General features: G+C 40.9%; 1 protein-coding gene across 2 annotated transcripts; it reads left to right on the top strand.

The window, feature by feature from the left end:
• Nucleotides 1–201: 201 nt before the first annotated feature.
• On the top strand, nucleotides 202–24,021 carry LOC121688788 (alpha-2-macroglobulin-like). 2 transcript variants are annotated; one of them, XM_042068622.1, is made up of 35 exons: nucleotides 202–361; nucleotides 660–840; nucleotides 1,014–1,173; nucleotides 1,267–1,319; nucleotides 1,911–1,931; nucleotides 2,071–2,239; nucleotides 2,592–2,676; nucleotides 3,906–4,026; nucleotides 4,242–4,362; nucleotides 4,444–4,553; nucleotides 10,698–10,865; nucleotides 11,092–11,325; nucleotides 11,438–11,650; nucleotides 11,864–12,013; nucleotides 13,526–13,672; nucleotides 14,540–14,627; nucleotides 16,206–16,356; nucleotides 16,457–16,682; nucleotides 16,925–17,051; nucleotides 17,200–17,321; nucleotides 17,740–17,791; nucleotides 17,935–18,018; nucleotides 18,114–18,290; nucleotides 19,157–19,232; nucleotides 19,503–19,659; nucleotides 19,761–19,835; nucleotides 20,552–20,623; nucleotides 21,077–21,209; nucleotides 21,302–21,492; nucleotides 21,604–21,819; nucleotides 21,911–22,044; nucleotides 22,241–22,331; nucleotides 23,501–23,569; nucleotides 23,677–23,782; nucleotides 23,866–24,021. In XM_042068622.1, exons 1-35 carry the CDS (start codon nucleotides 279–281, stop codon nucleotides 23,904–23,906), a joined length of 4,404 nt encoding a protein of 1,467 aa, XP_041924556.1. In that variant the 5' UTR covers nucleotides 202–278; the 3' UTR covers nucleotides 23,907–24,021. The 2 variants fall into 2 exon arrangements, with proteins under 2 accessions (XP_041924556.1, XP_041924557.1); XM_042068623.1 differs by lacking the exon at nucleotides 10,698–10,865.
• Nucleotides 24,022–27,841: the final 3,820 nt, after the last annotated feature.

Raw genomic sequence — 27,841 nt, 5'->3', positions numbered from 1 at the left:
GTTTATTGATATTTACCATTTCTGATAAAGGCCATAGGTCATATTGACATGATGACTCCAAAAACCAGGCCATCAGTATAGCTGCAAGTTAGACATTGAGCTGTATGTGTGGGTGTGTGTGTGTGTGTGTGTGTGTGTGTGTGTGTGTGTGTGTGTGTTAACAGTGGGTCAGTGTGTGGGTGGGGTTGATTCCATCAGGCAGTTGAAATATAAGGCTGTTCAGTGCAGAGGAACAGCACTGCTGTGTGAGACTCTCCCCTGCAGACAGGCTCAGTAGAATGGCCCTCACCAGGATCCTGATTGCTGGAGGGCTGCTGAGCTGCCTCTACACTCTCTGCTCCTCCACAGCAACACCAGAGCCGTGAGCAAACGCTTTTTATGGTTCTGAATATTTTCACTATCTATTTCATTCAGAGACGCAACTCAATTCAGATAAAAACAAAGAAAAGATTTTTTAAAAATGTGTGTAAAAGTAAATAGATAAGTATAAGAACAGAATGCTGCTTTTGGGATTACATTTGATCAGGCTAGTGAAAGTGAGATCTGAGTCAATAAGACTGTCAAGATATCAGACTTTCAGTTCAGTTACTGTATTTTGGTTCTTTTGAGTGAGTGAGACACTAATTTGTAAATAGAGAAAGTGTTCCTCATCTTTGTAGGTCTTTCCTGGTGACCTTTCCTGCCCTGATAAGATCAGAGTCCGAAGCCAAACTCTGTGCCAGCCTCCTGAGTCCAAACGAGACTCTGCTCATGTCCATATATCTGACCAATGGAGATGAGAAGAAGATGCTGCACCAGGAAACATCAGACAAGGATTTTCACCACTGCTTCCAGTTCCAGGTCAGTAGCTCACCTAACCATGGTCAAGACAGGAGATCAGTTTACACTGTGCCTCATGAGAGGCAGGACTGTCCAGGTTCAAGGTTTACCCACCCCCCACCCCTCCAGTAAGGTTAACTGTACCTGGTGTTTATCACCCAGTGAATCTAGTGTTTACTCTGCTCTTTAAATAGGCCCCTTCGGTGAAAGAAAACTCTGTGCAGAAAATCACAGTAGATGTCAAAGGTCAATCAAATCACTGGACCTCAGAAAGTCGGGTGAAGTTCAGCCCAAAACTTCCTCCTGTAGCCTTTATCCAGACAGATAAACCCATATATAGCCTAGGCCATACAGGTATGTCCACACAGACTCACAATGCACAAAGGTTCGCATATAAACATGTGTATTGTATGCAAAAGCAGATTCTCACACTATTCTTGTCCACAGTGCATTTCAGAGTGGTCACCATGGACACCAACTTCATTCCACTCAGTGAAAAGGTGAGGCGCATTTCTAAACTACCATATGTCCTGAGGTCAGACAATCCATGCTAAGCTACGCAGAAGAGTAGGGAAAGGATTGGTCAGCTGTGAGATTTGAGAAACAAGAGCAAACAGAAGCCATATGCTTAGTGTTAAACTCAAAGTTATAGCTTTTAACCCTGAAGGGAAATCATTTTGTCTAGTCTACATGTAGCTGTTGAAACAAAGAGAGAATTATAGGTACCATAGCAGCCTTGGACCGTAAGATACTGATCAATGTGTTGATACTGTAAGATTAGCACTAGTGGCTAATACGTTTGTTTTTAGTGTGAATATCTGCCACACATTTTTAGCCTTGGGTGTTGACTCATGTGATTTACAGTACACCTGGGCAACTGAACGAATCAGTGAAATTAACTCAACCAGAGATATAATTTTAAAGGCATCCTATAATAAGCAAGAGAAACACACCCATGTCTCTAACAAAGTAAAAGTAAAAGTGATTTGTATGACGACACTGTTAACATGATTTTCATTTCCAAATTGTTGTGTTTTGTTTTTTTAGAAAAGTGTATCACAACTCATTCATGTATGCTCTTGTTTTTACAGTATGATCGCATATCCCTGGACGTAAGAACAAAATCCTCTTGATGTTGTGTAGTTTTCTCACTCTTGCTTTCAAATCTTGAATTAATAAATTCAAAACAAAATCTTAACATGTTATTTTTACGAAGAGGACATTGATTGTTTTCTCTCTTTCACTTCACAGGATAGCCGTGGCAACACCATTGGTCAATGGCTTGATGTGAAATCACAGGGCAAAATAGTGCAGCTCTCCCACGTGTTAAACCCAGAAGCTCCTCAGGGCACATACATGCTCAATGTACAAGGCAGTCAAACATCATCTCAGTCACATCAGTTTCAAGTGAAAAAATATGGTACGTTTGTTACTTACAGATATATCCATATTTAATATATTCATATTCATACACACACACACACACACACACACACACACACACACACACGTGTATTTATATACCTAGTTGCTTCTTGGATAATGGTTTAAAATAAACCATTTTCACATTTTCTACCCATGAAACATCACTGACACATATCATATTGCACATGCCTAAAGGCTTTGTAAGACTTTTGAGGTTAAGTTTGATTAAAATGCAATAACATCACAATGTAAAAACCTGCACACAAGAACTTCACAAAGCGTCTCCGGACAGGGACAAGTTTTTAGCCACTTTCTAGTGTGTTCTTAACTAACTTCTTTCCATTTAGTTTTGCCCAAGTTCAAGGTTACGCTGAAAGCCCCAGGGGCCATCAGTGTTGGAGAACAAGAGATCAGGCTGGAAGTGTGTGCTAAGTAAGTGATACATTGTAATTAATATATACAGTAATTATAGAAAAGCACATTTTTTCAAGAAAATGATAACAGGATTATTATAACCGCCGCAAGCGCACTAATCATAAAGGAGTTTTTTTTTTACGTTACGTTAACGTTCAGAATTTTTGGTTAATGACACACCGGGGCACATGAAATTGGGTGGGCATTAGCTCCACTGAATTTTAAGGACAATAAACATTATCTCCCCCCCCCCCCATACACACACACACACACACACACACACACTCACAAACACACCATTAGACCTCCCCCCCATACACACACACACACACACACACACACACACACACACACTCACAAACACACCATTAGACCCCCCCCACACACACACACAGTCACAAACTGGCACACAAACACACACATGAACACACGCACACACACACACACACTCACAAGTGAACACACACACACTTACACTTACATACACATAGCATGAGTTGCAAGAGCAGGGAATAAAGTAGGAAATGGAAACAAATGCTAATATTTTGTAGGCCTACCACTACATCTAGATTTAAACAGGTAAAGATTTTTTATACGATTTTATAGGGATCGCAAGATGGTTGTGGAGAATGTCTGTTTCATTTGATGTTAGGTTAAGGTATTTGGAGTTGGGTTGATAGGATAAGGAGAAGGTTCTGACGAAGACACAGAAGAGTTGAAACATCAATTGCTGTGCACCATAATCAATGAATTTAAAAGCCATCTCTGTGTGCTCCGGTGAACCTTCTCCTCGACATGATCGGTCCCGTGAAGCACCAGACGTGAATTAAGAAGAAGAAGAAGAAGAAGATTTTTGACTAGCTACATAGGATATTTGGAGTGGGGTTGATTAAGGGACCATCTGCAATGTAGGTTGCACTTTCTCTTTTACAGTAACCGTGTGTGTCTGTGTAAGGGACCGTCTATTTAAGGGTCTTTAGGCTGCACATTTCATGGATGTTTGCTTTTTCTTTACATCAACTGTTAAAGTAGGCTACTGCTATCTTTTTTTTTTTTGGGGGGGGGGGGGGGGCATAAACATACAAAAGAGCACAGGAGATAGAATGAAACTTTACGGTAACCCAGTATTCAAAAAGATTTAATCAAGCAGGGAGCCTTGTGAGAGACACAGGATAGCCTATTATTAAAAACTCCTTCCTTTGGTTGTCTGACTTCATAGCCTTTAAATGCAACTCTCCTGCTTCTAGGTACACATTTGGCCAGCCTGTGCCAGGAAAAGCTTCCATGTCATTGTGTCGAATTTATCGTTATCAAACTGATGATGATGAATTAATTCCAGAGGCACCTTGTTTTGCTGTATCAGCAGAGGTAAGGGTATTCGCTAAAACTAAGCTGGCAATGTCCACTTCCTGGATGCTAACAATTTGTAATTGACATTACATACCCAAACACTTGAAGGCTGTTGACAAATTACTATTAAGGCTGTGTTTAAAATTCTCTTTATGTCACACATGGTGATTCACATCCCGAAAACATTTAACTGAGATGCAAACATCTGAAGTGTGTGTGTTTGATTCCCACAGACGGATGCATTTGGTTGTGCCTCTCATGTCTTTAATATGGTAATGTTTACACAACCAGACTTAAATAGAAAACTGAAGAACAGCTTCCGATTCAATGCAACCGTAGCTGAAGAAGGAACTGGTGAGCCAACGGGACACTTTTTAAAACCATTGGTATATCTTCCAAATGTGCCATGTTTACATTACTTTATTTTCTCATCAGGTATCAGTCGGGCAGAAAGCAAAGACATAAGGTTGGACTACTCTCTTGGGAAACTAACATTTGTCGATACACCAGAAGTGATTGAGGACGGAGCAGTAATGGAGGGCAAGGTAAGAGAACATACAGTTCATAGATATTCAATGAGTGTGCTTATGAGTTTACTGTATTTGTTTGCATCACAAGAGTGAGCTACTGTTTGTGTTTTGGTGTTCACTTAACACCCCCCTCTGTTAGCCTAGCTTAGCAGAATTCACTTAAAATGGGTCCCACTCCAGGGGCCTATTATGTAACCTCTAGATCAGGGGTGGCTAACCAGTCCAGCTAGAGAGCCAAGAAAATGTTCCACACAACTCAAAAGAGCCGCACAACAAAAAAGATGCCCACACTACAACAGCGACTTAGGCCTACAGTTTAAATAGATCTTCTCTTTTTCATTTAAAGTGAGACACTTGGCAGATGCTACAAATTATCTTTTTCAGGAATGAGTAGCAAGCAACAAAGATATCTGACACACATCACAAATTCCCCCTCACTGAATGACTTATTAGCATGAGAAATGCTCCAATGTAACAACTGATAAGATGCCAATGTGACCGTCAAATGTTCCGTCGAGTGTTCAGGGGTAGACTGAGTACAGTTGAGACAGTTTTTGCCCACACAAAATCAAACAAAAAATAGATACTGAAAAGAAGTGATTTTCCACACAACATTCCACATGCCATTTCCTTAGCTTATAGACTAAAATATTATCAAGCAATAATACCCATAAGTAGTTTATATTTTCCACAATTATCTCATAAACATAAGGTGCATTTTTGTCTTGATTGTGTCTCAACTGTACCCTATACACCTACCTGGTACAATTGAGACACCCATTTTTGTTATATTTTTGTTGCATAACATGTTCCAGTACCGGGTCATTAACCCCCTCCACCACCTCCCCCCAGCATTCTACATCAATTGTATGCACCATATTGGGTCCGTGTATCATTCGTTCATTTGATATTCAATTGAGAATCCAAAATGAAAAAACGAAGAAAGGACTTGTTTTTTCATTATTTGTTTATGAATGTGATACAAACCAACAAATAATGCTTTGTTTTTCAGACTTTTGATTTCATGATCAGATCAAAAGTAGAACGTTTAAAAAACGGACTACGGTCTACCAGTCCGATTATAACTTTACCACACACAATTTAACCTAAAGAGATATATTTAAATGACCACTCAGACAGAGCAACAGAATCTCTTTTTCCCCCTCAATCGGCAGTCTAAACGAATAGGTTTTTCTACTCCTATGCTTGATTAGCGTAGCCAGAAATGTTCAAATGGGTGGGCACAGAAATAAAAGGGTGCCAATTTGATTGAACATAACCTAAGAGAAGCCTAGATGAGATACACCATACAAATATTAATCGGCATGTTATATTTATGACATGTGGAATTTATTGAACGCATTTGATCACAGCTGAAAAATTAGGCAGAAACAAAAAACTGGAGCAAAACAATGCATGAATGTAGGCCTAGCTTCGGCGCGTCACATGAAACACAATTGAGACAATAGATTGACCATAGGCCTATTGTACAACTGCAAAGCCTTATCATAGGCATGTTACATTCATGACATGAAAAGTAGAACTTATTGAACAAAAATGGCAAATTACGCAGTCGGCTAAACATTTTAAACTTGCGCAAAACGGCATGAACCCAGCAACGGTGCGTCGCATAACTTAAACCACAACAATCCTACTGCAAAGCCTTTCCTTCCATAGGCATGCAACGTCTATGACATAAAAAGTGGAATATGAACGCATTTCACACCTGACAATTAAACGGAGCTGCCGCCTGTTCGCGATTTCACTGATTCTTGAGCTCTCAGAGCAGTGTTGACTTGCGCGTCTTTTTTAGATGGTGAACGTAATTGGACGGGCAAGACTGACAAGTAGACGGGCTTAGGCCGCCTGTGGCTACGCCTATCAAAGTCAAAGTCAAAGTCTGCTTTATTGTCAATTTCTTCACATGTCAAGACATACAAAGAGATAGAAATTGCATTTCCTACTATCCCACGGTGGAGACCAGACATATTTTACCAATTAGGTCCACAGACAAACATAACATTCAAGTAAACAATATAAAAAGTAAAAATAAGAAGGCACATACAATGAAGAAATAAGAGCAGCAAAATTTTGTAGAAATTGTGCAATTGTGCATACAGTAGACAGTCAATATAATAGTGCAAAGGTCAGGCCAATAAATGGCTGAGGTAGTTTTGTTTGACCTAAGTATGCAAGTGGCATAGTGGTGCAAGTTATGTAAGAGCAGCAGAAGTGTGTTCAGAAGTGTTCAGGACAACAGGACAACAACAACAAGTTGCAAGTGTACAAGTGGAGTAGTGCAAGTGGAGTAGTGCAAGGCAGCCATTGTGGGTCTAAAAGTCCAGGATGTTATGTAGCTGAGGGTGGAGGGGGGAGCCTATGGCTCGATTTGAATTATTTGCTCTGTTTATGAATGAAGTTGTAGCCCCTCTTTCCTTTGATCAATGTGCTTGTTGAACGATGTGTCCCTAGTTTCCCTGTCATAGCTACTGTCTTTGGTGTAATCTCACCAGAAGGCTACTGCAGCTGGCTGCCTTCCAATGACATTGGCGACAAATGATGATCTGAGCTGATAGATCTAACATCTAGGCCTACTTCCCTAACATGGGCTGATACTACAATACATAGCCTAGGCCAGTCATTACTTCTTTAATCATGGGGCAACGCTTTGGGCGAAAGCGATGTTCATAAACGAAACAGGCATGAGAAGGGAGATGATTTTCTGTCAATTCAACAAAACCAAGTTTGCCATCGTTGCGCACGTCGCCCAATTTCTCACTATAGTTGTTAGACAATATTTTCTGTCGCTAGGGATGGCCAAAATAAAATCTAGCAACAAAGTCACTAAATTGGCAACACTGAGCACTGACAGGTCTAGACCAAGAAAGTGACTTGGATAGACTTCCAGGTCACAGAAATCGGAACAAATAAATATCAAAATCAGTTTCGGCCCTGAAGCCATTTTTTAAACGTTATACTTTTGATCTGACCATGAAATCAAAAGCCTGGAAAACAACATGTTATTTGTTTGTTTGTATCACATTCATAAACAAATAATGAAATAAGTATTTTTTTTTTTTTTTTTTTCGTTTTTGATTCTCAATTGAATATCAAATGAACGAATGATACACGGACCATATTGCTATGTAGCATAGTAATGTTATACACCATTTCAAAGCTTTGATTCTTGGGAATCCAAAAATGCCAACTTTTTTGGAGTACAATCTGTATAGTGCTGTACATTTTCAGATTAATCTTATGTCTCAATTAAATTTGATCCAAAATGCCCCCCTCCCCCTCTTCCGCTTTTGGTGCTACTCTGACTTCTGGCTGCAGTGTAGCTGCAGCACCATATGTAGATGCAACATATTGGGTACTGAAATATTCACAAGAATCCATAGAAATTGAATCTTCATGTTGTATTATCCAATATTAGTTGTACAGATGCATAATTTATTTTATACACAACCATTGAACAAACAAAGTAAATGCAAAAATAGAGACTTTTTTGTAATTATTCCATATTTTGTGTAGTCAGTCTATATCAGAACACCTGACATACAATCTAAATAGTCCACAAGAAACCTCAAAGTGATACCTTTCATTTGAGACCAGGATTATGCTTCTACACCAAGAGGTTGCCACACAGTAAGCCTTTTATTGTCAGTGTGCCTTTTGGGAACCCAAAAGTCCTATGGCGAGTTTCCATAGGGCATTTTACAAAACACATGAGCATACCTTGGCAAATAATGGTACAAAGCAGTCATTTTTTATTCTATATTGATCTACTTTTGCACACAGCTTCACAATGTAACCAAGGTGCAACTCGTTTTGCTGGGGAGCTATGCTGTGGCTGTTCAACAAACAAGGCTGGCGACAGAGTTATGCAAATCCAATATATTTATTTAATACAATATTTAAAAAGACACAGTCCATAAGTAGAGAAGGCACCAGTTCACAGGTAGGGGGCTATTCTGCTGGTGGTGGGCGGGCGCATCCGATCCGAGGAGCGAGGGAGGGGGGCAGTGTTCAGCTACACGCACACGCTGATCCAAGGGGGAGGGGCGGCCGATAGTCAAGCGGGCGTCCAGGCAGTCCAAACAATCCAGGCAACCCTTTACGTCACATGCGCACTGCTGGAAGAAAGAGAAAACTGATACTAATAGGCCAAACTGCTATAGCCAGTAAGTGTGGACTACAATTCTTAAGCAGTCAATAGTATTCCTAGGGCAATTTACTGATGAAAGAGTCACTGCAACGTCCAAACATAGCACAGCAACATATCAAACTTAAGACGAGGCACACAGGTTGTTGATGTTAGCAAAACTGGCCACTAGATGTCACCATGGAGTTACGTGTGTCGGATTGTTTCGAAACCTCAAAACAGCCATGTCATGTGACCACTGCTTCGAAACATCGTTCAAAATCCCCATGTCATGTGACCAAAGTTAAGTGAACCTCTTAACAATCTTTGCCTTCGGTGCATTTCACCGGTGTCGCCAGGCGTGCCCGTGCATTCAATTAACAGTGTAGACTATTATTAATAACCATGATGGTGTAGTGGTTAGTGAGGGCGTTTTTTGCACGGTAGGCCTAGCCCAGGCTGCTCAAATGTGGTCCCCGTTTGATTTAAGGTATTGTTTCAGATCGTATCTGTTTATGTTTTCTTACTTCATCATTAACCACACAGTTTCAACTAAACTCTCAGAATGGTCAAAAATCGAGTTTTTATAAGAAGAAAGTGATTTAGAGAAAACTAGCGACAGCAATAAGAATCTCTTTATTGTCACTTCATGTGGTCTCCCATCCAGTAATTGACCAAGGGCATGACTGCTTAGCTTTTGACAAAGACTGAACACAGGTAACACAATGAAGTCGCTGACGAGAGAAGCTTTGTTGGTGAGGGATCTTATGTTGAACAATCCAGCTTTCAATCGGTTTGACTGACTGTGCACATCCGATCTGGGCAGACGGGCAAGCACAGTATGGTCAACTTGTCGATCAGGCTTCAAATGACCATAGTCCAGAGACAGGGGATTATTTTGTCATCTTTGCGAGCCATGCAGATTTTGTTGCGACGAGATCCTCGGTGAACATACTTTGGACGTCGGAGAGTGTCTCAACTGTCCCCCGCTGGCCACCTCACACATTTCTCTAGATTTTGCAACGACCTTACATGACACAATGCCATAAAATGTGCCAGTTTTTAGGACACAGAATAATGTTTGTAATGATACCAGTTACGTTTAACAGTGTACAAAACAACAAAAGTGTAATGAGCTATTCATTGTCAAAGGTGCATGGTGAAGTGAAATTCTTACTTTTGGAAAACAAACATTTGCCGATATCCTTGGATGGGAGATACTTGTGTCGTTTAAATTTTCCATGATCAAAGAGGGCACTAATACGCATGGGCATAGCAAAAATCACAACTTGGGCTTGCTGTGCAAGCAAGATATTTAAGGTGTCTCAACAGTACACATGTCTCAACTGTACTCAGTCTACCCCTACCTTTTTTTAGTCTGCTTCTCTGACTGATGTCTATGTATCCTACCTTTACCTTGTACTTGCAAAGGTCAGTGCCTTTGGGAAATGTTCAGGTTTGAAGCTTTATGCATCAGTTAAGTCTGGCATACCAAGTACCAAACTAACGTGTAGACCATGTTTTTTAACGGTGTTATTTTGGATATGTTGACGTATCAACCAGAAGGGTTATGCTAGCCTACAAAAAAGATGAATACTCCTTTTGAATGTCCGTGTTCCGTGTCTGCTTCTTTTTTGGGCTAGATACCTGTCCATAACATGACAGTAGCCTACAATTATTTTAATTTAAATATTGCAGCCTAACTATTGGCAGTACTATCAACTATGAAAAGCATTTTCCTTCACCAGAAATATAGGCTATCTCAAAAAATAAAACACTCTAAATCCAAGAAGTGAGAACATCAGTTGAGCAGCCGCGAACCGCACGAGGAGGCAAAGAGCCGCATGCAGGTTCGCCACCCCTGCTCTAGATCGTCAGCATGCATGTTCACTATTCATTACTTTGTTTGTAGGTGGAAGCAGTGTTCATAAAACACACACACAAACACAGCTATTTCCAACATCTTGCATATAACTTGCATGCATTTAGGGTTCTTGTGTTTGTTCTTTCTACAGATCAAAGCGACCCATTACAATGGCACTGGCATCGCTCACAGAGCGGTTCATCTGTTTAACGGTCTGGGATGGAATTCAAAGCTCCTACTGAACCTGACCACAGACTCTGCTGGAGAGGCCCAGTTCTCTATTAACACTACTACTTTCCCTGAAAACTTTGAGCTCATTGTAAGCTTCTAACTGGCTGGCTAAGCCTCAATGTCCTTTCAAATACATAATAACACTATATGGTTGAGAGTATTGTGTGATAATGCCTCAATGATTCTCAGTGCTTTGTTATTCACATTCTCTGGTCCTTTAACATTTCGTAAAACATTATATTTTGTCAAACATTTTTAGAGATGAGCATTGTTGGTAAATGCAGAGGGAATAATAACCTTTTTTATTTTTCTAGGCACGTACATCATCCATCTTTGTGGAATCTATTGAACATGCTCCATATTATGACACTACACCAAAGTTGGTGTACAGATTACCACCAGCATCTCCACACACAGCATTATCCAGCTCTCTGACCATAAAGGCTGTAAATGAACCTCTTCAGTGTGGCAAAGACGTACCCATCACCATTAAGTACACCTTCACTGGGGAAACATTCAGCACAGACTCTGTGGATGTCATTTATATGGTATGTTGATCACAGATTACAGATCTGGTTAGAAATTACATTATTGGCATATCGTTACAACACTTACTGTGGTAAGATGATGCTGAGTTTCCTTGTGTGGTTCCATGTGTAGGTTTTATCCAAAGGGCAGATTGTTCATCACGGCTTTCTTGAGGCTTCAGTGCAGGGCTCCCTACCAGTAACTGAGGGTGAGGTGTCCTTCCAGCTCCCTGTCAGTGCTGAGATGGCCCCCTCATTGAAGGTCATGGCGTACTGTGTCTTACCCAGTGAGACGGTCCTGGCTAATAGCCAAACCTTCTCAACGGAGAAGTGCTTCAGCAATAAGGTGTGTCAGCAGTTCCTTGCTTTGAAATGTAAATGTTCTATCTTTTCTCTCACATATTTATTGTTTATGTTTTGGTTTGACAGTGGTACAACAATACAGACTGTTACTGTCAACTAACAATTATGTGTGCATTCATGTTTGGCCTGTCTGTAGAACTGGTTGCATCACAAATTGCAATGCAAATTGTTCCTCATTGTTTGCTCTGCATTACAGGTGTCGGTGCAGTTCTCCCCCCTTAAAGCAGTTCCTGGAGAGGAGAGCTCCCTACAGCTGTCAGCTCAGCCTGGCTCTCTGTGTGCCCTCAGTGCTGTGGATCAGAGCATCTTTGTCCTGGAACCAGGGAAACGCCTAGATGCCCAGAAGGTTACCATAGCTGCACTGAAGACTAGCACAATGGCTATGTCCGAAATGGGAAAAATCCTGCCTTAGCATAGCATTCTGAGGCAGCAAGGCTTCGAGGCACATTCAAATCTAATATCTATAATCTATAAAATCTATAAAATGCTGCCCTCCAAGATACCTTGTTTTGCCGAATTATGAAGGCAGCATACATCCTTCATGCTGCCTTCAACCAAAGATTCTTTAGAACATCTCTGCTTCAACTCCCACTGATTAAAGTCAGGTGTAGGTATCCTGGTATCTTGATGCCTGCTATGGCAAGTGACTCATTAGACAGTTGAAAGCAGAGAGGCAGCAGCAGGCAGCTACCTTCCATTTCGGACACAGCCAATGACAATATAAATCTCCTCACATATTGGGCTCTCAGTGTTAAGGCCCGACTGCATCAAGAACTTCAACTAGAGTAGAATTAAAGAAAAAACTATGCAATAATTTACCACTTATATTAGGTATTTTATCTTTATCGCACCATTTTGGTGTGTCCAAATTACTTTGAATGTTATATGTGGTCATGTGGTTTTTCCCACAGGCCTCCTGGATATGCACTATGCAGTTCTGTGTTCCGGGTAGGAACACATGGAAATTAAAGAAAACCTTTCACAGCAAGACATTACTGCCTATATCAGCAAAAGACACCTAGCCTAGAAATCTAGACGCACCCTAGCGGCAGCAAATTACATTTGCTTCCAGGGCTAGTCTAGCAACTCTCCGTTGGCTTGTGAGCTTGAAAAATTAAACTTCTATCAGGCCAATCAAATCGTGTATAGAGTCGTTAGGCGGGCTTAACATAATGATTGATGGCAGAGTTGCAACGGTTTGGCTTGAATTCCCTGCTACTTGAAAACAAAGAAGATGGATGTTGCTGTTGGCCAACAGTGTGACACGAGTTAAGCTTGTTTTAAGATGGCAAAAGTTTGAACTAGCCAACTAGCTCCGCTGGTGGGAAAACGCATGGGACTCAGCGCTGTCCTATTGCGTGCAGAGGGAATTTGAAAGACAACCGATTATCCCGCCCCTCAGACTAAGCACTGCGAACGGTGAGTTCCCAGACCCTACATTTTAATGTGGGTCTGGCTCGCCAGGCTAAAAGACACCAGTTAGCATGTTAGAAAGCTCCTAACAGTGCCAATAAGGCTCTGGGACTGGGTGGTGCAAGGTTTTGCAGGCCTTTTAGGTAGCTAGCTCGCTAGTTTTAGACCAAAACTCCATAGTGCTGCTTCAAGCAAATAAGCACCAAGGTTCTGTGGTTTACAATGATTTTACAATGATACTAGATTATCAGGGCCCATTAAATAGGGCTACTGATCAGCGGACTATGTTATCTGTCACCTAGGGTGATGCCTGCCATTGTTGAATAATGTAAATTGAATTATCAAATGTCACTGTAATGACCAGCTTAGTGAGTTTTCTCAGGAGGATGATGTGGCATTGCATGTAATTCTTAGATGATGTCATTTGAAATCTCTACTATCCTAGATTTTTGGATTATTACCCAGTTTGGACTCAGAAATTCCTTATGACGTTGAAGATCCTGTAGAATGCCTTAAAATCAGACTCAGGCGTTCCTCCATGCCATACTACCCTTCACGGCGTGCTGATACTGGGGCTTTCGCGGTTTTTAAGGTAAATGAAACACATACAGTATGTGTAATATAGTATATAATTCTAATTCTATACATGGGTCATTGACAAATAAGGCTTTTAAAAATGTGTTTTTCAAAAAATATTTACATGTACAGCATGCATTTTTTGAAGTTGGAAGACAATAATGGCTGTGCAACATTTACAGGGGTTGTAATACATGTTTAGACTGTATTTGCAATTTCATCACCCTAAGTGTTTTTTTGTTTTTTGGTTAGTATACCTAGGTGTCTAGAGTGCACTATTATTTTGTAGTTGCCCTTATAACTTGAATAATAATGAATACTTTGAATAATGAATTGTGTACTTTATTTATTCACATTTTAATACTTACATAATATGCCACATAATGTTTTTTTAGGCCAAGGCTCTTTCTCAACTAGCCTGTCTGCTTGTGTAGTTAGACCATTACAAACGATTAAAAATGCAGTGGCACGTCTGGTCTTTAATCAGCCAAAGAAGACATGTCCTAACTCCTCTGTTAGTTACTCTTCATTGGATTCCTTCAGTTAAGGATCTAGAGTGAACCCTGACCTTGGGTCTTTGATAAAAGATCCAGGGTTAACCCTAACCCTAACCTTGGGTCTTTGGTAAAGGCTTTAGGGTTAGCCCGAACTCTAACCTTGGATATTTGATAAAGGAGCTAGAGTTAACCCCTAACGCTAATCATGGGTCTTTGGTAAAGGATCAAGGGCTAACTGGGGGTCAAGGATCACTGTACATTTGACTTAAATTTAAGCTTTATTTATTTTACTTTTGCGGTTTCACAAAAAGTTCATCTGTTTGTCTTCCTGCTACATTTGTTTGTGCAACATAACAACCAATTTCATGTGTCTTTGTCTACTGTAGAGTTTGGGTCTGAAGATGGTCACTAACTTGGTTCTACAGATCCCTAACTGCTTAATGTTTAAGGGAACGACATATCACAGGAGGCAAGGTATGACCCTACATTAATGCTTTGGAGTATTTTGGTCATTAGATCATTGTAATCACAAACAATGGGTTGAAATAGATCCAAATACAATCTGCAACATTCTTGAACAAAAATCAAGATAGTAATGTAAATGTAAATCCGGTTTCTAGGCCAAGTATACTTGCGTATACAAGGAATTTTGTCTTTGGATTTATCCCATCCGTGAATTAGTGAACACACAGAGCAAACTATAACCTCCGTAATTTCCCCATTCATTCTCTATGGCGGGTCTTAACAGTACACATGTAATACTCTTTTTGTCCACTGGTGGTTGTTTTGGCGCTGTTTCGCGTTTGCCATCGAAAACGGAATGAAATGTAGGCCTACCTGCAAACAATGTAAGAGGCCAATGCTGACTGCATCAGTGCTCAAGGCATTCTAAAAGTTTAGCAATTATTAGTTAATAACTAACTAACTTCTATTCAAGTCATATTTCTGGGACTTTCTGGGATAATCATTTCTAATTTTTATTCACACGTTCAAATGTTCATACAGAGTTCAAAGTTCTCATCAGGTGAGTGAAAGTTAGAATGGTGGTCATTTCAGATGTGTTTGCCAGCACTTCATAAAACTCTCATAGTTTGATAACTTGAGTCTTTTTATTAGTATTATTTCATTTGAGCTACATTTTACACTGATATGGCATGGTGGCAACATAAACACAGCTAGCAATGGTATTAAATTGCGTATACAAGGAATTTTGTCTTTGGATGTATCCCATCCGTGAATTAGTGAACACACAGAGCACACATTGAATACACCGTGAGGCATAGCACACACTAACGGCTCCCGCACACAGTTGCGTGCGTGGCAGTGCGTTCTCGTTCACTTTACATGGGCTTACGTCATCCGTTGCCGTACTGAATTGTGGGTCTGTTGCGTCGCGTTGCTTCCGTCGCTCGCGTAGAGAAGTTCAGCTGTTGCTGCACCGACAGACGGCACAAGCCAATCAAATTACGAACAAGCGAACAACAGACGGCACCAGCCAATCAAATTACTGTTATACTTTAAGTCATTTGCATAGCTACCATCGGGAACACCCACTGGCATGCGTTGACGGAACGCAACTTTGTGCGGGAGCCGTAACCCGGAGCTGTGAGCTGCCTTGCTACAGCGGCGCTCGGGGAGCAGTGAGGGGTTAGGTGCCTTGCTACAGCGGCGCTCGGGGAGCAGTGAGGGGTTAGGTGCCTTGCTCAAGGGCACTTCAGCCGTTCCCACTGGTTGGGGATCGAACCGGCAACCCTTCAGTTCCAAGCCTGAAGCCACTGACATGAACAACAAAAGTAAATCAATGACTTGAGCTACACAGAACTTATGACCTGTTAAATAACACTGACTAAAAGTGAAATGCGAGACCAGTTTTCCCGTTTGTAAAAATGAATTTATTTGTGCATGCATTTGCAATACTATTCAAGCAGTAGGACACATTCATATGTAGTGATTGCATGACCAGGATTAACACATAATGCAATCAGCATGTAAATGTCAAGATGGAAATGATTTCATCCACTGAACACTGAAATATTGTTCTGTTTCTGTCAGTCTTGTATCGTGAGGAGGTCTATCCACTGGCCACTAGGGTGCGCCAGATGGTCGCTAGTTCAGGATTGGGAAGACCTTTTAGAGAGGAATTTGGTGTGACGTTTCGCACAGTTTTCCCAGAGACGTGGATCTGGGACCTGGCAGAGGTTGGGTGAGTGGCCCCATAGAAATCAGGGGATCGTTTTTCTGTCTTACTCTAGTTTCAGTCCTCAACACCACAGCCTTTTCTTTAACATGTGCTCTCTTCACAGGGAGTCTGGAGAAGCACGAGTCCCTCTCACTGTCCCTGACACCATCACCACCTGGGAGACCGAGGCTTTCTGCCTGTCCCCCCAGGGCTTTGGTCTGGCCCCACCAGTTCAGCTCACAGTTTTCCAGCCCTTCTTCCTGGAGCTCTCCCTGCCGTACTCCATCATCCGTGGAGAGACCTTTGAGCTCAAAGCAACAGTTTTCAACTACCTGCCCAAGTGCATCATGGTACAGAGATGCATAGCTGGACATACAGATTCTGGTTTCAGTTCTCATTTAAAAAAAAAAAAAAAAAAAACTCTTGTCATGGTTGACTTACTAAAATGTATTAATTTATTGGAATTGTTACTAACACTTAAGAATATATAGTATCATTGCTTGCAGGAGAAAAAGAAATATTCAGGGCCCTTGTGGCTGAACTCCTCTCTCTGTGGTTCTGAGTGTGTTAAATATGACCCCCTCTCTGGTAGGTCACAGTGACTCCAGCCCCTTCATCAGACTTCACTCTGACCCCCTCCTCTGATGGCCAGTACTCCTCCTGTCTGTGTGCAAATGGAAGGAAGACCTTCAAATGGACACTGGTGCCCTCTGTGCTTGGTGAGTTAACACACTTCACAGGACTCACTGTAATGCAAGTACAAGGATGTAACCATTTGCTGCGCAGAATTCGTCCCAATATCAGCATGGGAAAGTGTAGTATAAAGATATTACTGCTGAAAGTAATGTAGTGTATTTTGCTTGCCAGGACTGATGAATGTTACTGTGAGTGCAGAGGCCACTCAGTCCCAGGGGTTGTGTGGCAACGAGGTTGTGTCTGTGCCAGAGAAAGGTCGCATAGACATAGTCACACGCCCCCTGCTGGTGAAGGTAGGTGGTGCCAAATTTATTATTACCCTTACCTCTGGTATTGTAATCAGGTACGTCCATCCGTGTGTCTGTTCACACCGGTCACAATATCTCTGTACTTCTATATAAACTGGATCAGGATAAAATGAATAACTTTCGTTTGCGCTTTTTGCAGCTATGTTACACTCCCCTTATTTAAGGGAGAGATTCTGCAGTTGGCTGACTGCTCTTGTTATCATGGTAGTGGGTCTGTGGGTAGTGGGTTATACTGTAGGTCCCCTGCTCTAGACACAACACTTTTCTGTTTTCTCTCTTCACAGAGCCACATTTTAAACACAAGAGGTGTTTACTACAAATTAATCATTAATCATGAATAAATTATGAGCCATATGTTCCAGTTTTGATTTTTTTTTTTTATCTCGGTTCTTTGTGTTTTTAGGCGGAAGGAACTGAGAAGACCGAGAGTTTCAGTAGGCTCTTATGTCCAAACGGTGAATTGTCCCATACTGTTCCTATATTTCCATTGCTTGTCTTTTTTTTTGCCATATTGATATTCAGGTACAATTTTGCATGAAGTAGCAAGTCTGCAAATTAATTCTGTAATAATTCTGCTTTTCTCACATTGATCCCACAGGGGGCGCTCTAACAGAGGAGGTGGAGCTGAAACTCCCAGCAGCTGTAGTGAAGGGATCGGCCAGAGCCTCAGTGTCTGTGCTGGGTACATGTTTAAATCTTCAGAGTTCAATAATATTTCTGTCTCAGTAATTATAGTAACTCTCTTAACATGTGTATAATGGAATGTTTTCCCTGTAGGAGACATCCTGGGTCGCGCTCTGAAGAACATTGACAGCCTCCTGAAAATGCCTTATGGTTGTGGGGAGCAAAATATTGCCATCCTCTCCCCAAATATCTACATTCTGCAGTACCTCCAGAACACTGGCCAGCTCACTGCAGAAATTAAGGAAAAAGCAACAAATTTCCTTAAAAATGGTGAGAAGTTACTTTGCTTTTGAATGAAATGTTTCAGTGTCTCAGTGACAAAATGAACGACCTCTGACACACTAGCTTTTAGTGACCAGTTACTGTAGGTAACCATTTTCTGATTTGGCTATTGAATTCAATTAACTTTCCACATTCTGCTCCCAATTTGCAGATTTCCACCTTACATGACGGCAGTCCATCTCCACCATCTGTGTGTGAATGGATGAATGTGAGGCATAAAATTGTAAAGTGCTTTTAATGCTCAGAGAAGCAACGCTATGTAAATGCAGTCCATTTACCATAGTACACCAATAACCGAGAGAATGACTTTCCCACATTAACTTTGCAGAGTCTGGCTTTGACATGCCCATTACTCAGAGGAGATATGGAGTCAGGAATGTCAGCATTTATTCTCAGCAGCAACTCAATAGCCACATTTACATTGACACTTTTCATCCGATTAGAAACGCCTCAATCGGAATAAAAATTCTCATATAAACACCTCAATCGGAATAAAATGCCTGATCCGATCAGAATTTTAATGGGAATGGAAGAGGTGGTGTAGTCCATTCCTGTTCCGATTGAACAGTAATGTACGGTCAATCCGATTGCCTGCTGTATCTTCTCAAGGAAAAATAGGCAACAGCGGCTATTCCAATCAAAGATTCTAAAGCGCTTGAGAGCACCTGATTGGAATAGAACGCACGGCACAAATTTTTCAGTTGGAATAGTTTAATAAGAATGACAAAAAAACTGTCCGTGTAAACGTGGCTATTGTGGAGTAGCGAATGCGCATTAGAAAGGAGAAAGGGAAGCAGAGCTGGCTTTCTTTCATTTTGCCATATTGATATTCATCTCCGAATATAACCCAACAGGATACCAGAGGCAGCTGAACTACAAGCACCGTGATGGAGCCTACAGCACGTTTGGCAGAGGAGATGGAAACACCTGGTGAGTTGAACCCAAGCAGTACAGTCAAGCCCATGGCAACCATAATCATGACTGAACACTGAGAAGAGTTCGTCTACATGTAGAATAGAATGAAACAATTTAAAACTATTAAACACTATGTAACAAGAGCATTGGACACACATCAGAAACAAACCATCTACAATGATGCAGGTAAAACTATAAGATAGGTCATCTTAATAGTATAAAATGTTGTATAATAATCTGAAAAGACTTCAGCTGACACAATATTGTTTTTAACTCTTCCTCTAGGCTGACTGCATTTGTGTTGAGGTCGTTTGGTAAAGCAAAGTCCTTCATCTACATTGACCGTCACGTTATTGAGGGTGCCGAGGGTTGGCTGGAAAATCAACTTAGTCCAATTGGTGCTTACCGTATGCAAGGAAACCTCTTCAATAACAGAATGAAGGTTCTTATAATGATAATACATTTGTTGATGACAGTTTAACAGTACTTAGTTTTTTGATGGACATGGGTTTCCTGTTTATTGAGTTTGGTTTTGTTTTGTAGGGAGGTGTAAATGATCTTGTGACAATAACTGCTTACATCGCTGCCTCAATGCTGGAGCTGAATATGACTGTAAAGGTGAGGACATTTGTAAATCTGTTCAACTAAAACAAACCAACTCAAACTTATTAGAGGTCTCATCCAAACAGTTTACTGTGGTGTTATACAAGTAGTTTTTAAAGTGTGTGTGTGTGTGTGGTGGGGGGGGGGGGGGGGGGGGGGGGGGGGTCCCCATCCAAGGGTGGTGCAATATTCAAAAGGAAAAGCTTCAAGTTAGAGGGGGTGCGGAGATTGGTTGAATGAAACTGAAATCATGTAACTGGTCAGTGTGTGGAAATAATGTCTAGAAGCTATGCAACAGCTAGCTGAATGTCCCTTTTCTGTTGTTGATTTTGTTGAACTGTTGATGTTGAAATCAAACCACCAAATACCAGCTATTCAAATGTAGAAACAATGTTTTAAGAAAAGCTTGGGAACCAATATGTACTGGGTGAATTAAATTTACTATCGTATCAATGACTGAGGCAGGGACTGAGCCTGTGATTCTCTGTGCATAGTAAGGTACGGTAAGGTGCTCTGTGAGAGTGAGTGTCATGATGATGGTGCAAATGAGTAAATCCAACAGTGCAACAGTCCAAGAATAAAGTCTAGAGACCAGCATAAAATAAATATGGACATATCAGAGAGTAGGCAAGGTAATAAAAAAAAAACCGATATCTATATATATCTATATAGTATAAGTATTTATACTCTTTTATATATATATAACTATATTAGGAATTATTTTGTTCCAGGCAAGTACCATGATGTTCTTGAAGTCCTACTACAGAGGGACACCCCTAAATCCAGCAGGTCTCCCCAGTGTGGTAAGGAAATTACTTGCCTGGTTGCTGGAGAAAAAGGTCTACTCGCAGCCTTAGGTTTAGGATCTATTCTTGGGCCTATTTGCGGTTCTATCTTCTAGTTTCTAGGTTCTTTCTTTCTGCCTGTCCTTATAATGTCTATATTTTAAGCCAATGCACAGGCTCTTTTGCAGACTTTTGTGCTATGGTATCGTAAAAGAGAAACAGTGATGACTCCATCCACTGTAACTGAAACTAAAGGTCTTTACATCTGTGATAAACAAACAATTAAAGCTACTTCCACAATGTTTTTATTCCATTTTATATAAAAGCTTGGTAAATTATTTAAATTATTTTACTTTATGTGCTTTACATTCTTTTAACTATAGTATTATTAACTGTCCTTTTTATATATATATGTATATTAAAAGCAAAAAGGACAGTTAATAATATATACATATATACTATACTTGCCAGGTGGAACCATCCGTTAATGACTTCTCCAACACCTATACCACTGCTCTACTGGCCTACACCTTCAGTCTCGCTGGAGAAGAGGACATCCGAGCTGAGCTTCTGAAACACTTGGACAGTGTAGCAACCTCTGATGGTAGGACAGAATTTACACTGTGCCTGAACAGACACACATGAACCAACAGTTGAACCTGCTTCCTTTATCTCATGTGACTCGTGTCTTCTCAGGGAGTCTCCTGCACTGGTCTCAGTCCTCATCAGAGAGAACTGATTCTCTGGCGGTGGAGACAACCTCCTATGTGCTCTTAGCTGTTCTCACCAAACCCACACTGACTGCTGCTGACTTAGGCTATGCTTCCAGGATCGTCAGCTGGCTGGTAAAGCAGCAAAATCCATATGGAGGCTTCTCTTCCACACAGGTGCTCCACACACCTTTCCTTTTTAAACATCTTCTGTTGTGTTAGTGTGTCTGGTCTTTCTTCCAGCTTCAGTATTTGCCCACACTGAGGGTTGGGTTTGTATTCTCTCAGGACACGGTGGTGGCACTGCAGGCTCTGTCTCTGTACGCCACCAAGGTCTTCAGCCCTCATGGCTCCAGCACAGTGACAGTGCAGTCAGCAGGGGGCGACAAACACCAGTTTGATGTGAACCAGCACAACACATTACTGTACCAGGAGACAGCACTGCAGGACGTTCCTGGGAAGTACAGTGTAGAAGTGAAGGGTTCTGCATGTGCTTCTGTTGGGGTCAGTGTGAAAGATCATATTCACTGTGTTTCTAAATAACTAATGGTTGATATTCTGTTAGTAGTATTTCTATAACTCTCTTCTGTAACAGGTGGCTCTTTTCTACAACATCCCCACTCCCACTGAGAACTCAACCTTAAGCATTACGACTCAAGCCAAGCCTCTAGCTGAGGGGGAGTGCAACAAAGCCAATGGACAGGCATTCAGCTTAAACATCACAGTCCAGTAAGTATCTTTATGTGAAGTTTACTCACTTCAAGTACAGGAACCAAAATTAAGATAGAATAAAGGTGATAGGTAAAAGTGGTTAACCATTTTCTAACCAGAGTAGTATTCCATTTCACTGATGTATTTTTCATTTACTACTTGTTCTTTTTAAAGATGGCTTTAGAGACACAAATATGTATCCTTTCTTGCACAGGTATGATGGACCACAGGAGAGCACCAACATGGCTATAATAGATGTGAAGATGTTATCTGGTTTCACACCTGACTCTGCCTCTGTTGAAAGAGTAAGTCATCCATCCTAACCCCCTGGTCAGACTAACGACAAGGCACATTCTTTTTGGCAGTTGGCATTTTACAGCTCTACTTCCACTTGCATATAGGCCTAATAGTAAACACAAATGGCTAACACTTTATGGTAAGGGTACATGAATTATGTAAGGGATAATGTATAGAACGCCGGTCATTACTGGGAAAATAAGTCCCGACAGGGCGAACCGGACTTGTTCCGCCCTGAAGGGACTTATTTTCACAGTAATGACCGGCGTTCTATACATTATCCCGCTTATTATACGGCTACTTGCCAAAACGAAATAATAAACTCCCCATGATATGACTTTAGCCTACATAACCTAGCCTATTTGTTACCGTTCATCGTGGCATTTGCTGAGAAACAAATAGTTCGCAACAACACACGCTGCTGAACTTGAATCAAACATTCTTTAGAACACAGCTGATCAACCGTCTGCTTTCACGTTTGAATGAAGTTCCAGTCCTTGCGTAGTGATATGAAAGACATTAATCAGAAGCACAAAACCTGTTGCCATTGACAGCGGTGATTTAAATGCTTTGCCGGTGATTTATGTAGATTTAACATAGGCCCGAAAGTTGGGAAGGCCCATTCATGTGAATGGAACTTTCTGCAGCACTCTGAAGAGCCGTGTAATAACATGAATTCATACACGAGTTAATTCATGAGTTATGCATTACTTCATTCCTTTATATCTCATGAATTATCGGTAATTGACATGAGTTCATAGTCTCTCATTCATGACCTCATGCATGAACAACACATCAACTAACTATTCTTTTTCAATCAGAGTTGGCATTTTACAGCTTACCCCTGCCTTAGAGTTCCTCCCTCCACTTGCTTGCTCAAGTTATGTTTTGAAAACCTTGAATCCATGTCATAAGATGATCCCTCACATAACACATCCCGACATTAAACACTGTGTGCACACATGTGCGGACCAATATCTTTCAGAGGAATTTGTATTTTTATTTTTTGTGGTGGTGACAGTGACGAGTTCAGACCCGCAGTAAGCGTACCATGACTGCCGTAATGCAATGTACTAACGGCCATTCAGTTACTGCAATTGTCTGTATGTACAGTAAGTCTGTATGAGTCATTAAATAACCTCCTGTAATGGTGTTCATGGCTCATTTAACTTTCTAGCTAAAGGGCAGCATATTTGTGGACAGAGTCGATAAGAAAGATGACCACATCCTGGCATATTTGTCAAAGGTAAGAAAACAGTTCTGTACATCATTTAGATATTAGACTTTCCTCACATGTTTACTCAAAATGGCAAACATTGTCAATGGCAATCTGATTATCTTTTGTTTCAACAGGTTCCAAAGGATTTACCTATTCCGTACCAACTGACAATCCGACAGGATCTCCCAGTGAACAATTTGAAGCCAGCAGTGGTCAAGGTGTATGACTACTACCAAACCAGTAAGTCTGCCTTATAAACCATTATTATGTGGAAGATACAGTGTTGTTTGCAGCAGACTGATCATAGAATCTCTCTAAATCAGGTGACCAGGCTGAAGCAGAGTACCACTCCCCATGTGCATAAGAAGGCGTCCAGATGGATTGAATCTGTGTGTGTGTGTGTGTGTGTGTGTGTATGTGTTTGTGTTTGTGTTTGTGTTTGTGTTTGTGTATGTGTATGTGTATGTGTATGTGTATGTGTATGTGTTTGTGTTTGTGTTTGTGTGTGTGTGTGTGTGTGTGTGTGTGTGTGTGTGAACTTGGCTATGTACTATTGAGTTCCAAGCACAAATGAAATTCAATTAAAAAATAATTTCAATGAATTTCAATGTTATAATGATTTTGATTATGAACACAGCTATGCTGAAAATATATCTTTCCCTTTGAACATACCTACAAGTCCATACATTTTTGCACAGTGACACAATTTTTTGTAATTTTGCCTATGTACAGTACTCCACCAGAATGGATCTTTGAAGCAGTCAAGATGTGCTTAGACTTTCAGCTTTAATTCAAGGGGTTGATAGGGGATGATTTGTCTGGTAGAAATTGCCGGAATGGGTAAGTTGAATTTGAGAATTTCTAAACAATCAATTTTTCAAAAACTCTTTTAAGACCCAAAATTTAAAAACACCCCCTAGATTTTTGGCGAGGTCATTACAGTTTTGTGACGTCACTGCCAGTCTTTGAACTTACATACCAAGTAAATCGAAAATCAAGTTTTTTGTATTAAAATCGATTTTTTTTTTTTAGGAAAATCGATTTTCTATTTAAATTTCATCACTGAACTTTATCCAGCAGATGGGCAGCAAACATAAACTGGATCTGATGTCAAAAGTAATGGAGCTCATTAGTGAGGTCATCCATATGTAAGCATAGAGGCTTACATGTACCGTATCTAGGTATTAGATATCTGCACTATACCCCGTCATCCACCTTGTCTTAAAAATCAGGTTTTATGCCATGAAGGAGAACGGAGTAAGTTGAGCATAGGGGTAAGGTGAGCCATCACTTTTTTCTAGGAAACCGTAAACAAAATGTATCAAGTGACAGCATTTTAAGGAAAGGGAATCATTCCTTCCTTCTGATCTATGGAAAGGTACAGCACATGACAAATGTGGTAAAAAAAATACAGTATATGTGTAAAAATAAGATTTGTTGCTCTCCAAGTGGAGTTAGGGTGATTTAGAGAAAACGAGAATATAACAATTCAGATGTATTTCACCTCAATTGGTGAACTTTTAAGATATGATTTAAGCTATGACTGTTTGTAAAAAATAAATGAATATTTTAAGAAAATAAATATGTGTGCATATCTCTTTACCCTTATAAGTTATCAAAGAGTTGTTGGTTACAGAAGTTGTAGAACATCTTGGTGTGAAGGTTACAAAACAAATCTCTTTGACACATTAGAATGATGAAGAATGTAAATAATTCTTATAATAAATAATGAATCTAATAAATAATGGGGCTCATCTTACCCCATTCTCCCCTGTCGCCCAGCCCTAATACCAAGTTTGGGGCCTGTGTGATTTTGTATTTTAGTTTTTGCTGTCCAAACACTTTTAGGACAGAAAAATTAAGGTATGATAACCTTTATTAGTTAATTTGACCAAAAAAATCACAGAAGACCTATTTAACATAGACTGATTTAACTGGATAAAAGGGAGCTGTAGACTAATTGGAACACTTCCAGTGAATTATGCTAAGATAGGCTAACAGTGTTAAACTGGATTATTGCACGCAAGAGAGGCTATTTATTTAACTGGGATAGATGCCCCAGTTTCCCCAAAAGTTGGTGTGTCCCTTTAACACAAAATGTTGGTGTGGAATAATAATTAATAGTTTATTTTTTCCAGTTATTACCTCATGTGGTATTGCATAATATGGCTACAGTCCCTCACATACTCTGACATCCCTTTTGAAACTACACACACACAGACACACACACACACTCCAATAGGTACCGCACAACTCCAAAATTGTCAAATTGTCTAAACCAAATGGTCCTGCTGTTCGCTGTAGAATCTGCTCTCACGTTAGGTCGCACACCTGTCGCCAATATGCAATTAGGAGAACAGGCAAACTCGCGTCTCCAGGTGTATGGAGCGTGTACGTGTTAGCGTGCTGTCTAAACCTCATGCACCTACCTCCCTAACAGTATCGCTTACCAGTCTCTTGATGTGGTGTGTTGGCTACCTCCAATGTTACATCTGATGACTGCACACTCGCTGGATCAAGAGATGGAATAGCTGGTTCAAGAACTGTGGTCTCCAATAAGCAAGTCTGCTGGAATTTGAGAAGACTCTGGTTCTCGGTTCCTTGGAACATCCAACTCTGCATTTTGAGCCAGCATCTGGTCAGCTTGGCGTCTCCAGTGTTCCGAATATCCGACGAAGATCCAATGAAGATCCAACGTTTGCTATGTATGACACAGGATTTCAACTGAAACCATGCCCGCGGTGTCCCCTTCTCTTCTCTGCCATAATCACAAACTAGTACTTTGTCACCCACCTTGAATGACCTGGCTTTAGCATAGGTCTGTTGGCGAGCAAGCTGTCCCTCTTGTGCTTTCTCCACTTCTGCTGCCCCACTTGGCTTCCGCAGGTCAAGTCGAGATCATGAATGATGATTCCTTTGCCGTGGAGGGCAGAGTGTTGCAATACATCTGTTAGAATGCAACCAGTCGGTGTTGGATTGAAACTGTTCTGGTGGAGTGCTTCAATAAATGCTTGAATGTTTTCACAAAATGTTCCACAAGGCCATTTGTGGCTGGGTGGAAAGGTGCAGAGCATATGTGCTTTCTGTAACTCTGTTGCTCTTCATGAATGTCGCAAATTCCGACTAAATAGCCCTCTCAGTACCTGTATGGTCTTGGTAGCCGTGGTAGAAATCATGAGGTGTACTTCAGGCCATTTGGAGTGGGCATCCACAACCACCATGAACATATGGGAAGGATCTGGGAAATAATCAACATGGATCCTCTGCGCTCCGACCATGCCCAGAGAGTGGTGATGGCCCAAGTCAGGTGCTTTCTGTATAAGCGCCTCGAATTGAAAAAAGTTCAACTCCACGCAGAAAAGCGCCTGTGTTTTAATGAAAACATAGTCCACCTTTATACAGCAGTAAATCGCTTCCTGTCTGATTACACCGTAACATTGTCCATGGCAACGACTGGCATAAATAAAATCTATCAAAATAAAAGTCCGATATTACATCTGATAGACTAGTATTTTAAATGGCCGATACTTTTTTGTCTTTTAAACACAAGCTTTGCGATCCACCCACAACCGTTCCGCCAACTAGCCAGTGCTTGAGGTGGGCGTGTGTATGTCATATCTTGCAAGGCTGGTTTTCCACTAGGAGAGCAGAGAAAGCCGCCATTTTCGCCACAACAGGCCATTTAACCATCACAATCGATTTCTAAACTATTTCATTAAGTTGAAAATTTTACATAGTTCTCCTTTAAGAGATGTGCTAGTGAAAGACGAGCACCCTGGAGTTTTAGCTTGATTGCTAGCACGCTAGGGGCAGCCGTGGCCTTCTGATTAGGGCTTCGGGCCTGTAACCGAAGGCTTGCTGGTTCGATATCCTACCAGTAGGACCAAGGCTGAAGTGCTCTTGAGCAAGGCACCTAACCCCTCACTGCTCCCCGAGCGCCGCTATAGCAGGCAGCTCACTGCACCGGGATTAGTGTGTGCTTCACCTCAAGGCCGTAGTCATGATGTCAACAACATACAAATCTGTACAGAATTTTAATATTTCCTACCATGCAAAAATATTATTAAAAATCACAAACAAGTCGTTAGTTAGGTCAGTCAATTAGGTTATTCCAAACTTTTGACGGACACAGGCTTGCACAAATTCATCATTTAAAATGTTTCACTTTCGCTATCATTGCGAGAATAGGCTACAATATGGAAAATGTTCCCTTTCAGTCTGATCGGCTCCAAACATGTATGGGATTACCTTAGCCTGTGCTACACCTTTCCAAGAAGTTTTGTGAAAATTGTACCGGTA

Source organism: Alosa sapidissima, chromosome 17, assembly GCF_018492685.1.
Source record: "Alosa sapidissima isolate fAloSap1 chromosome 17, fAloSap1.pri, whole genome shotgun sequence".
NCBI lineage: Eukaryota > Metazoa > Chordata > Actinopteri > Clupeiformes > Clupeidae > Alosa > Alosa sapidissima.
This window is presented reverse-complemented; position numbering and strand designations above follow the sequence as displayed.

Excerpts from the sequence above, each read along its gene's own strand:
- LOC121688788 (XM_042068622.1), top strand. The coding sequence starts at position 279 with ATGGCCCTCACCAGGATCCTGATTGCTGGAGGGCTGCTGAGCTGCCTC. Across the intron at positions 362-659 it reads TCCACAGCAACACCAGAGCC|GTCTTTCCTGGTGACCTTTC; the intron begins GTGAGCAAACGC and ends TCATCTTTGTAG. Across the intron at positions 4,554-10,697 it reads GAGCAGTAATGGAGGGCAAG|ATCAAAGCGACCCATTACAA; the intron begins GTAAGAGAACAT and ends TTCTTTCTACAG.